Below are 11,400 nucleotides of genomic sequence, written 5' to 3'. Positions count from 1 at the left end.
CTGCCTGGCCACTCCGCAGTCCGTCAACTGCGCGCGGTGCAGCAGGCATCAGAGGCTTTGTCCCCAAATCCCGAGGCCTTTGCAATCAAAGGGGAATTATTATTCCTTTTTTCTTTGGCTGTATAGCAGGATCAAAAAAACAGCTGCTGCCTTCTATTACCTTTCAAGTCTCAGCTCTCCATCTACCCGGCTAGCTGCTCGGACGGGTTACGCCTCTCAATTGGGCAAGCAGCGCAGCCGCCCCCCCGGCGGTGCCAGCTCCCCCCACCCTCCATTGCCCCAGCTCTCCCTTCCAAGCCTCCGGTTGCTTTGACCTGCTCCAGTGGCATAAGCCTTCTCCTGTCTCCCCACAAAAATTCCCTTTCTGGGAATGATGCAGCTGACCGAAGTGCTCAGCAGAGCTGTTAGTTCAGAGACCAAATTTATCCCCTTCTCCGGAGCCCCCAGGTGCCCCGCGGCAGAAGGAAGGACCAGGGCTCGGCATGGTCCAACAGCTCTGGCAGAGCAACCTTTGCCAGTCGGCGCTTTCTTTTTTATGTCTTTAAGAAGTCTTGTCTTTTTCTGTGATTCATGAGTTCCTACCCTAATAACTCTTTCTTCTAAGGCTTTCGATAAATTGTTTTCAGCTTCCCACAGCCTTAGCAGGGAACCCAGCTTTTGCAGCCGTGATGATGAGAGGCCTTTTAAACCACGAGGGACTCGGGGAGGGGAAATACAAAGTCTTTGGGGAGCAACCATTTGTTGTGCTTTTTTTTTTTATTCCTCTTAGAGGTAAATTTCTAACCCACGGAGCTTTTAATCCTAAAATAACAGCGGAGGCAGAGACACGAGAGCTCCCATTGTTCGGAGAAGGTTGAACCTGGCTGCAGTCCGTGCTGGCCACACATGGGGCTGACTCCTTCCCCTCCTTGCTGCCTCTTCCCGCTGCCCAGATGCTCCAGCTGCCGCCCAAAGCTTTGGGGGAGGCGTAGCTGAGCTCTCCCCTCCCAGCCTGTGCCGGCTTTCATGCCACAGCACAGTTGTACAGGCAGGGATGGGCATGCAGGGGGGGGACAGGCAGGGGATCACACTTCCCACTAGCAGCCTGGCGATTTCCAAAGTCCTGATGTGCAGATCCACGGGATAAGGCCAGTGCCCAGCTCCCACCCTGGCAGAGGACTCCTGGTTCAACACAGCCTCGGGGTTTTGGCTCGTGTGTGCATGTGGGGCAGCACAAACCAGGGTCAAACCCCATTGCCACATCTGCCCGGGGCACTGGGGCAGCACCAGCATGGCTTTGTGGGACATGGCATGCTCCGGAGCTTGGGACTTGGTTGTTCCCAGCCTTCCCAAAGCTATTTCTCATCTCTTTTTTTCCCCAGGACACGGATAATTGCCCAATGCTCAGGTCTGCCCCTCTTCCAGCCCCCTCCTCCATTCTTACCAGTTGCTCTTCCACGTGTGCCTGACGTCGGTGTCGTGGATGCCGTGCTTATCTGCCTGCTCATCCAGGAAATCGAACATGTACTTGATGGCCAGGGGCAGCGCGCTGCCGCGGTGCACGGTGCTGAACAGCGTCTCAAACAAGTCGTCCACGAACTTCTGCAGCGTACCCTGATGGGAGCAGGAGCCGAGAAGGTGACGGGAGGGACGGGCGCACGCTTGGTTAGGCCGCGGTGGCAGGAGGGGGTGCCAGATGGCATTGCCAGCTCTGCACGGCCCTGCAAAGCGCTGCCACAGACCCCCCAAGGAGCAAGGAAGGTTGGGGGCTTTACAAATGCTGACTGTGCTGCTGGAGGACCCTGGGGGAATGCTGCAGCCTGCAGCTACTCACGGCTGCACTCACTCTTTATTTCTAACCTGAAACGATTTCTTTTGCTTTCAAAAGCAAATCTGTGTTATCTAGAGTGATGAGCACATGGTGAAAGGCAGGAAAACTCTCTCTGGCCAAGGAAACCAGTTAAATATTTACAGGTACTGCTGCACCTCTCCAATGCTTTGTGTTGTAGCACTGTGCAAGGAGAATAAAGCATTGCAGCAATTACCTGGCAGTGTGTGGAAATCTGGGCTGTGTTTCTGTTGCTGCTCCAGAAGCCCAACCCGTGGAGCCCAGGAAACCCTGGCAGGGAAAGTGTGTTCCCCTCCCAGAGCTGAGCATCATTAGGGACTGCGCAGGACCCCCGGCAAGTGCACCCTGTGCATCTCCCAAGTGAATTCAGCGCTTGGCAGTTACCTTTGTAGCTAACAGCCTGGTCAGGTAGATCTCGGACACCATCTTACTGCCCCGGTCTCCCTCCTTCTGGTCTCCGTGGTCATGGTTTTTAACCAAGTGCCAGACCTTGACCCCGCTCTCCAGGTCGGGGGTGATCATGGGGGCCCGGGAGCGCAGGCTGTCAGGGCTGCCGGTGTAGCGGAAGGTGGAGTCTGAACGATGGGAAGAGAAGCTGGTCATGGTCAAGACAAACCCCTTTTTCATTTCCCCATCTCCTCCATGATACCACCACACTCGCTAATGCCAAAGTCATCTGCACTGGCTTTTTTATGGGGTAATGAAATGTAATACTACCCAGGCACCGCTAAAATTTGGCATTTGCCGAAGATACGTGTTGGTCTTCACTGGTCAGAGTCCCCCAGGCTCGGGTCTTTGTGTTTTCACACTCAGACATGGGACTTGCCTGCTTCGTTCACATCCTTTACTTATGTGAGCTCAGAGGGGACCGACAAGGGTTTTTCCCTTTATCACTCTAAAACCACAGAGGGATGTGAGATATATTTAAATTCCCAAAGAATATGCCCCCCTGGATCCCATCCACGGTGTCTTCAAGCCAAGACACGGGGCTGAGTAGTACGACCGTGTGGTGTTGGGTTTTTTTTGTCCTCTCACTAAATTTCTTTGTTCTCTGGGAACCTCGTAGGTTTTCTCAAGTTTAGCCTCCACTCCACTGCTCACCCTCCTCATCGAGAGTAAGGGGATTAATCATAAATCAGCCGAGGGAAATACGCAAGTCATTACCAAACTAGCTAGATTTTCATCCCTGATTAAGGCTTAGATAAATGAGTGCTCCAACTGATATAATTAAGGAGACAGACAAGGGGACAGCTAGGGAAGCATCCAGTAATTCTATTTTTAAACACAGCTCTGTACTGATATATAATGGGGGAAGTAAATAAGTATCTCATTTAAATTCTGTCTGCACAATTAGAAATATTAATCTTAACATGAGCAATGATAGTTCATATTGGTAGTTTGCAAAAGCTTTTCCATCAGACACAGATCGATGAGCTCAGAGGACTCGGGTTGCCTGACCCAGCCTCGGTGTTCCATCACCTGCAGCACGGGAAGTGCTGGGCCAGGGGCTGGACTGCACCTCTCAGGGAAAAATGCTTTTGCTCCTGGCTTTTACCCAAATCTCTCCTGTGGACGGCTCCTCAGAACCCTTCCTCGAGAAAAAAAACCCCACATTATTTTGGGAGCTATAAACAAGAGGAGGGGAAGGGATTGTCGATCTCTCGTTTGTAAAACACTCTGTAAAATGAAAGATAATGAAAGATCAGTGCACTAGAGATTTTGCCACTGCTGCCTTTTATGGAAGTATATTATTACAATTATTGTGGATTTAGTGCTATAAACGCACACCTGGCACCTCGCAGACTCATTTACTCAGGCTCCAGCGTCTTCAGGGACTCTCCGGAACGTGCCGAGCCCTGCTATTATGCAAATAAAGAATTCCCAGGTGTGCAAATCCGAGCACACCGAGCTAAGATTGCCCTTACCCATTTTTGACCCATTAGCTAAGAATTCAGGATCCTCCACTGAGAGGAGAAATAGCTGAAGGCGTCAGGCTTTTCTCTGGTGCAGCCCTGCTTACGCGCGAGGGACACAGAGCTGCTTCCCTGCAGCACCCGTCCCCCCCGAGCCAAAAGCCCTTCCCTGGACTTTTCCAAGACCCACACTTCCAAAGGGTGCTCACGTTGTACTTGGCATTTCCTTTTCCCTCCTCTCAGCTTCCCTAGTCTTTTTGCTATTTTGCTCCCAGATGGAAAAGCCTTTGCAAAAAAAACAGTAGCCAAGGACATTTTTCTGTTTGGCACATGAATGTATTTCATAGAATCACAGAATCCCAGACTGGTTTGGGCTGGAAGGGACCTTAAAGCCCACCCAGTCCCACCCCCTGCCACAGGCAGGGACATCTTCCACTAGACCAGGTTGCTCCAAGCCTCATCCAGCCTGGCCTTGGACACTTCCAGGGATGGGGCATCCACAGCTTCTCTGGGCAACCTGTCCCAGCGCTCCCCACCCTCTGCAGGAAGAATTCCTTCCTGATGTCCCAGCTCCATCTCCCTCTTTCAGTTTAAACCTGTTACCCCTTGTCCTGTCACTCCCTGCCCATTTTGCCTGACGTGGTGTGGTTCTTTGCGGGAAGCTGCTGCTTTTTCCCCACCTAATTCCCTAAGTTGCCACCCCTCCTGCCCCAAAGGCAGCTTTGACACCAGCCCCATCAGACACTTCCCATGCAAAGCTGGGAGCCGGTGTGGTGCCGAGCTCCCGGCTGGCTACAGACATGCGGTGCAGCTGGAGCAATGCCCAGTTGCTACCTGCGAGCCATCCTGCCCCTGAACCCTGTTTCTTACCATATCTGCTAATAGACGTCCGGGATATACTGGCAGAGGCAGGGATGTTGTAGGAGGAGGTCTGTTTGGGAACCAGAGCCACAACTGAGCGGTCTGATACCTGGGGAGTCAAAGGAGGAGAAGATCAGCGCGATCCACCGAAGGAAGGAAGGATAAATCAAAAGACGTATGGAAGATGTTTTTGGTTGCTCTGATTTAAGATTACGTTTTAGCCAATAAAAATGAGAGTCTTAAGAATTGTTGTGATCCAATTAAAGTAACAATGCAGAGGGAATAAAACGGCTATAATAACGTTATGGACCATAAAACTTACCTATTAAACCATTTTTTATTTTAGCGGTCTTTACGAACTTTAAAAGTTTGATTTACAGCCAAACGAGTCATAAAGCCATCTTTCAGGGTATTAAATTGTCAGGCCCTGCACCGTACCAGAGAAGGAATTAAATGCTGGGAAGTCAAACTATAAATGAACATTAGTGCTAACAAGATTTTGTTATAGCAGATTTTAGTAGCCATGTTTAATTTTATCCTCCCTATAAATCTAGTAGTCACTGGAAGTTTTTTAACTTATTTCCCTTAATTAAGAATCTGCAAGTTTCCAGCGGATGAGCCTGAGTGTCTTTTAATGTTGAACTTGTGGCCCTTGCAGCACGGCAAGGGAGCAGAGAGCGGAGTCCCTGCCTCCCTGCTGACAGACCCTCGGGGGCCCAACCAACAAATTATTTAGAGGAGCTGTACAAAAGAAATGCCTCTTTGCACCCTAAAAATTGCTTTCAGGGCTAGATCCTCCTTTATCTGCCAGGATTCCCACGAGGGACCTGGCACTGTCCCTGTGCACAGGGCATCGGCTGGGTTTTGCTCCTGCAGCATCTCCCTGCACTCTCAGCTGAAGGGGTGTCCGTAAACGTCTGCCGCTGCGGTGACCTGCACACAGGGGCCTAAAACCCCCTCCGAGGCTTGGGGTTCCGTTCAGATGAAAGCTTTCATGTAAATACGAGTTGTTATTGTTGCTAGTGACAGTGGGTATAAGTCACTTGTGTTTCACTGGACAAAACTGAGATATTTCTAAGCAAAACACTTCATACACCTCTGCTATATCCTCTTCTGCTCCTGCCTCGCTTCATCCAATTTATTAAGTCAATGGAAGAAACGATCAGTGCTGATATCATTTTCTTAGGCTGTTAGGAGCTGCCACTTCAGCTCAGTTTCACCAAGGAGAAACCCCGAGCAGCCCAGGGTGCTCTCGTGGAGGCAGCAGCTCCCCAGCCCCGTGCTGGAATCCTTCCCTACCCGGGCTGTGGTTAACCGGGAGAGAGGCATTAAAAATTCCACGCACACAGAGCACTCTCACTCTCTAAATTTTGGGTCGAACGGCTCTTGTCAGCTAAAAAATACCAGCGTGTAAATTAGCATCAGATGTAACATGCATTCGTTTCCCATCTTGCTCTGCTGTTGCCACACTCCCGTAAAACCCCAGAGACGTCGGCGACGCTGGCTGGCTGTTTTACAACTTTATAAATATTCCGATTCTTCTACAAGCTGGAAATAGGCTGCACAAAACACCTTAAAGAAAAGACAAAGAAAACCTGGAGTGGGGAGAGCAGCAGGGCAGGAGCCCAGACCCTGCTGTGTTTGTGTGGGCTGGTGAGGATGCCGGCCCCACGGCCAAGCCACCCTCGGCTCCTGGGTCTCATTTTCCACACAAATCTTCCCTCTCTGCTTCTGATTTCTCATTTTAAATAGTTTTCTAGTCTCTCTGCCCTTCCAGACTCCCACGGGCTGACAGGTATTCATGCTCTGCTGCCTCGGAGTTAACCCTGCACGAGCCACGGTAAATCATTTGATATTAAATTCAGTGTTTCATTTTTCTTGAGTAAAACCACGCAGGGTGAGACTCTCCCATGGAGTTTAATAGGCATGAAACCAAAAGGATACTACACAAATGTAGTACAATTCCTTATAACGTACTTTAAAAGCTCCAGAGAATTTAACAAAGAATTACACCTATTTAACCTACAGATCTATTTTTATAAATGAAGAAATAAGCAGCAGGCCTACAGTTCTTGATATAACTCTATAAAGTGGTTCAAAAATATTACAGGAAGATGAATATTTCTTTTTAAATCCAATCTGGCTTTTGCATGCAAAGGCTTCCCATGAAAAACACATTTTATGGGTTGATGCAGATATATATTTTACTTTTATCGACCTAAACGTGCAGACAACAAATATAATAGTGCCAAAAGCCAGCAGCCGAGTGTGGAGCTGAGAAACCCTTGGAATTAAATACCTGCAGAGCCTCCCCACCCTGCCCTGGAGCAGCAGGAGGCTGGTTTGGTCCCTGGCTGGAGTTGGAGCCCGGGAGCTGCAGGGAACGGGGCTGCGGAGCAAACGGACCCCAGAAATCAGGAGCAGGGGCAAGGACTGGAAAGGTTCTGGTCCCTGATTCAGCACTTACTCCCAGGTAAGTGTCTCTCCAAAATGCCTGGTGTTATTGGAGGGAAACACAGGCTGTGCATCTCCAACTACTGCGTGCAAATCCATTTGTCTTCAGAACAGAATTAAAAGATGGAGATAGCTTTGCAGAGCTAGCTTTTAATTTTTCTAGAAATTTAGAAATCATCTTCTCTGGTCCTCCAGAAGCTGGAGAAATCTGGATTTCATTTGTATGGCTTGAACCGCACCTTGTTGACACGGTGAGACAGCAGCGCCTGGAACTCCAAGGGTTTTACACCCTCTTCTAAGCTGTGCCTTTGCCCACATATTTGTTTTACTGTCTAGTCCTGAAGCATCTGTATTTCTGATACCTAATAAAAACACTTATTACTCAAACAGAAAAAAAAACCTGGTAGGAATAAAAAAAAAAAAGCTGGTTTTGGCAAAAGCCTGGCCTTGACAAGACTTCTGTTGCAGTGCAGAGAACTTGGCTTCTTTTTAATGGCTGAAACAGCCCTGTTGGGCTGCGCAGATTTTGGGCCAGAGCAGGAAAAGCCACGTGCAATCGCTACCTGTTTAGACGTTTGGCAGCAAACTTCTACTTTGTTCCACAGCAAGCCTGACATTCAAATGGCAGGAATAGCTGCAGCATCTGGAGTGCTGCAAGGGTTTTGTTTGTTTTCAGGGTAAACTTGTGGCTGAGACTTTCCCACAGGCACTAAAATGAAAAGTACTCCCTCCCCGCGCACCCAGCACACATCAGACAAACAAGGCTTTCACTTGTGACTTCCTTAAGGTGACTTTTAATGATCAAGTCATGATAAAGTCTCACTGCTTCCCTGCGTGTTGGTTAATCCTTTGCAACTATCAGGTAAAACAGATTTTAGAAACAATGGAATTCATCTGCACAACTCCTGTGACATTTTACAGTAATCCCTGTTTAAATCCTTGGGGCTGCTTGGAAAAGTTGACCCTCGAGGTGCTTTTTTACATGCACTTTGCATATTTATGCCATTCCCCCTGCTTCGCTCCCTGATTATATGGCTCCTGTCAATACTGGCTCACATTCAACTTACACAGCATGAGTCACACTGATGGACTCGAGATGGTGTATAAACAGGGAAAGATGCCAGATTAAATACTAAACACTTGTGTGTAGGTAGTGATGGACAGTAGTAGGTTACAGGTCCCAACTAATGCAGTTATCCTCTGCTGCAGACAGGCTTTGAGTAAAAGCCTTTGATTCTCTTTAACAAAAACCTTCCTTAGCTCCAACTTTACTGCTGTTTACATCTTTTGCACACTGTAAGAAGCCCTTTCCAACAGATGCACGCCCATCCAGGGCAGCCCAGGCTGGGGCACGCAGGCTGCAAAAGCTGAAGATGGCAACGATTTCTTTGATCACCTCACCCCTGGCCGATGCACCATAGAGCATCTTCACCGTCTGGCTTCGTTTTATAGTACTTGAGTGGCAAAACTCATGTTACGTGGCTTGGAAGACTAGGTCTGGGACTCAGGAGGTTTGATGTCACCTTGTCAAAAAGTAGCCCCTGATATTCACCCTTTCCTGACCTGGCCTCATCTGGTACCTCCTGTCAGCATTCCCTTGGCCCTCCCAGGTGACAGTATTTGAAGTATTTTCTCCATTTTCCCTTCTTCACTCCTTGCACGAGGCTCAAGAGTCAACACGCAGGAAGATCATGAGGGACGAGCTGCCGCTGCAGCCTGCGCTTTGCATCCGAGCCTGTGGTGTTTGCAAGCCTCTGAAGGAAGGAGGAGACCCCCCTCCCACCCCTGCTGCACTCCTGGTTGTCTCAGACCCCCACGCGAAGACCCGAGCCCCACGTGCCATCCCTCTCCTGGCCCCGCATCTCCAGCAGCAGCAGCTCAGCCCTCGCCGCTGCTCCCTCTATCTCACTAGCACGGCTGGCGGTTTTAATTTAGCCAATTTTCAACTCTGCTAGTTTCTTTAAGATCCGTGTCAAGGTTGCTTTCCCATCTAATGCATAAGCACATTGAACCCTTCTGGTTTATCATACAAATGCGACCTCCCTGTCTGTCTTGGTAGACGAGAAACTTGGGTATTAAATTTCCGCTTTGCCTTTCTTCCCTCCTGGCAGCTTTCTGGGAGCTGGCTGCTGGGGCCGCTTTCTTACCTGATAATGCACCAAGGTGTTCAAGCGCTTCCAATCTCCTTCAATCTTGGTGGTGATGTCTTCATCTTGCAGGACCACGCGAGCTATCCGGCCCTGCCGCCACTCTGTGGGAGAGGCAAAAACCAGGCAGACACGATGGTCAGCGAGGGAAAAGGCACTGACGAGCTCCTTCCACTTCTGGCCCAAGTAACTACTGGACAGATGAGCCTGTAGAAAAGCCCAAATCCCAGGAAGGGGCACCAAGAGAAAGCTAAGTTCTGCTCTTGAATATTACAGCTGCAAGGAAGGTCACACTGCTGCTTTCTTGCAGCAAACCACAGCATTTCAGTTCCTGTGCGGGGGGATTCTGCAGCGTTTAGCTAAATTCAGGCACAGCCCCTTCCCAGCCCCTCTGTCCCCCTGGCTCTAGTACAACACACAACACTGGGGAGAGTGAAGGAAACTTCAGGAATCATTTGCTCTGTGGTCAAAGGACAACAGCTCACACAGAGCTCCAACCCTCTCCATCGGGAGCAGCTCTCATGGTTTTTAGGGACAAAACCATGGGTTTTTGTGCAGCTTGAGCTTAACTTCTATGCTCTGCAAAACCCACCGAGAATCACTGACACTAACAGATTTTCCCCTTCCTATGAGGCAGGGAAGTTCGTACCCAAGTCCATGTCAACAGCTCTTGGTCTTTGAGAATATGGGACGTTTTTGTATACTGCGTCGAGGATCTTCTCTTTGACTTGAGTGATGGTGTCACAGTTCAGCACCTTCACAGGGATCTCGGGACTGTTCTCATTATCTGGGTTCACACAGTTTAGGATCTGGAAAGGAAGGAGAACCACACCATGTTCTAAAGGCGTTCAGACCATCACCAGGAGAACTGTAACCAAACCTGTCACAACAATTCGTTCTCAAAAATACATGCTGCATCCCTGCTTGCATCATTGCTGTTGCACCTAGTACATCTTTACAATGATTATTAAGAGTACTGGATATCCGTTGTCATTTGCTAGAGGGAGGGCAACGATCAGTGTTCAGGGAGATAAAACGCTCCCCTCAAACCCTTCCTTTCAAAACCTTAGCTCAGGCTATTTGTACCTGCAAATTAGGGACATGACTCGAGCATTGGTCTAGCAGCATGAGGCTTTATTGCTTCACGGTAGTGTCCTAAACACCGGCCTAAAGGTCAGAACAGCTCACGTCCAAGCGAGGAAGACAGAAGGAATTCAATGGCAGCTTCCGCAGCGATCACTCACCAGCGTCTTGTACTCAATCTGCTGCCGGATCAGCTTGTCCTCACTGAGGGAATAACGGGCCTCTCCGGTGATGGCATCAATAGGACCTTTCTCCATCTGCTGCTTGATGGCACAGTAGAGCATGAAGAGGGGCTCCCCAGCGCATTCCTACACAGCGAGACAGCAAACCCAACACAGAGCTGAGGGTGCATCTCCTCACGGCCCCCGGCTGCAGACAGGCTTTGCACAGGATTCATTTCAGCAGAGGCATAGTCCGCTGGCTCAATCTTTAGCACGTGTAAGCTAGGCTCAGCCCCCAGTGGCTCCGGGAGAAGACAGCCAAACCCATGAGCTCCACTGCTCGATGGGTATGTTGTCTTTGGCTTGGTAAATCTCTACTGAATCTATATGGCTGGGAAAAAAAAGAATTTGAGATGTTGATCTCATTGTTTACTCCCATGAATTCTCTGGGGCTGCCAAAACCACAAATAAAGCTAAAAAACATGGAGGCCCAAGCACAGAGAAGCAAGTGAGAATTTCTCATGAGTGCTACAGGGGTGCAGCAGAATCTTCATGACATGAGAATTACACCAGGCAACCGGAGGGCTGGAGAAGGCCGAGCACAGAGGCTGTGACAGGCTGCCCCTGTGCCAGCAGCTCAGGGTGTAGGCACCTCCAAACAAGTTTTCACTTCCCCTGCCTGGCTACTACAGCTTTTGACTGGGAGTCTGACTGAAGGGTTTCAAGCCCAGATTCACCCTGGGGATGGCTGGTGGGTGAGACAGCCAAAGCAGCAACGGTCTTGGCTCTATTCCCCCTTACCTTGAGGAACTTGTGCAGGAGGAAGGCAAACCAGTTAGTCAGCATCTTCTCGGCCACCGACTCGGTCCTAGAGAAGCCAGAAGGACACACACGTTAAGTACGAAACCAAACCACACGTCAGAGGTCCCAAATCACAGAAACATAGAATGGTT

General features: G+C 49.5%; 1 protein-coding gene across 1 annotated transcript in view; it reads right to left on the bottom strand.

Moving 5' to 3' along the window:
- Positions 1–11,315, bottom strand: part of LOC104507927 (plexin-A2) — a gene marked incomplete at its 5' end in the record, with an annotated part of 13,682 nt that extends 2,367 nt beyond the window's left edge. The window contains 7 exons of the mRNA XM_010149364.1: positions 1,424–1,593; positions 2,213–2,403; positions 4,612–4,711; positions 9,204–9,307; positions 9,853–10,012; positions 10,448–10,594; positions 11,249–11,315. Of these exons, the coding sequence (XP_010147666.1) occupies positions 1,424–1,593; positions 2,213–2,403; positions 4,612–4,711; positions 9,204–9,307; positions 9,853–10,012; positions 10,448–10,594; positions 11,249–11,315 (939 nt within the window). The remainder of the gene's footprint in view (positions 1–1,423; positions 1,594–2,212; positions 2,404–4,611; positions 4,712–9,203; positions 9,308–9,852; positions 10,013–10,447; positions 10,595–11,248) is intronic.
- Between the last annotated feature and the right edge of the window lie 85 nt (positions 11,316–11,400).

This window comes from Eurypyga helias, unplaced genomic scaffold, assembly GCF_000690775.1.
Source record: "Eurypyga helias isolate BGI_N326 unplaced genomic scaffold, ASM69077v1 scaffold19073, whole genome shotgun sequence".
Classification (NCBI taxonomy): domain Eukaryota; kingdom Metazoa; phylum Chordata; class Aves; order Eurypygiformes; family Eurypygidae; genus Eurypyga; species Eurypyga helias.
The sequence above is the reverse complement of the archived record's forward strand: the minus strand, read 5'-3'. Positions and strand labels throughout refer to the sequence as shown.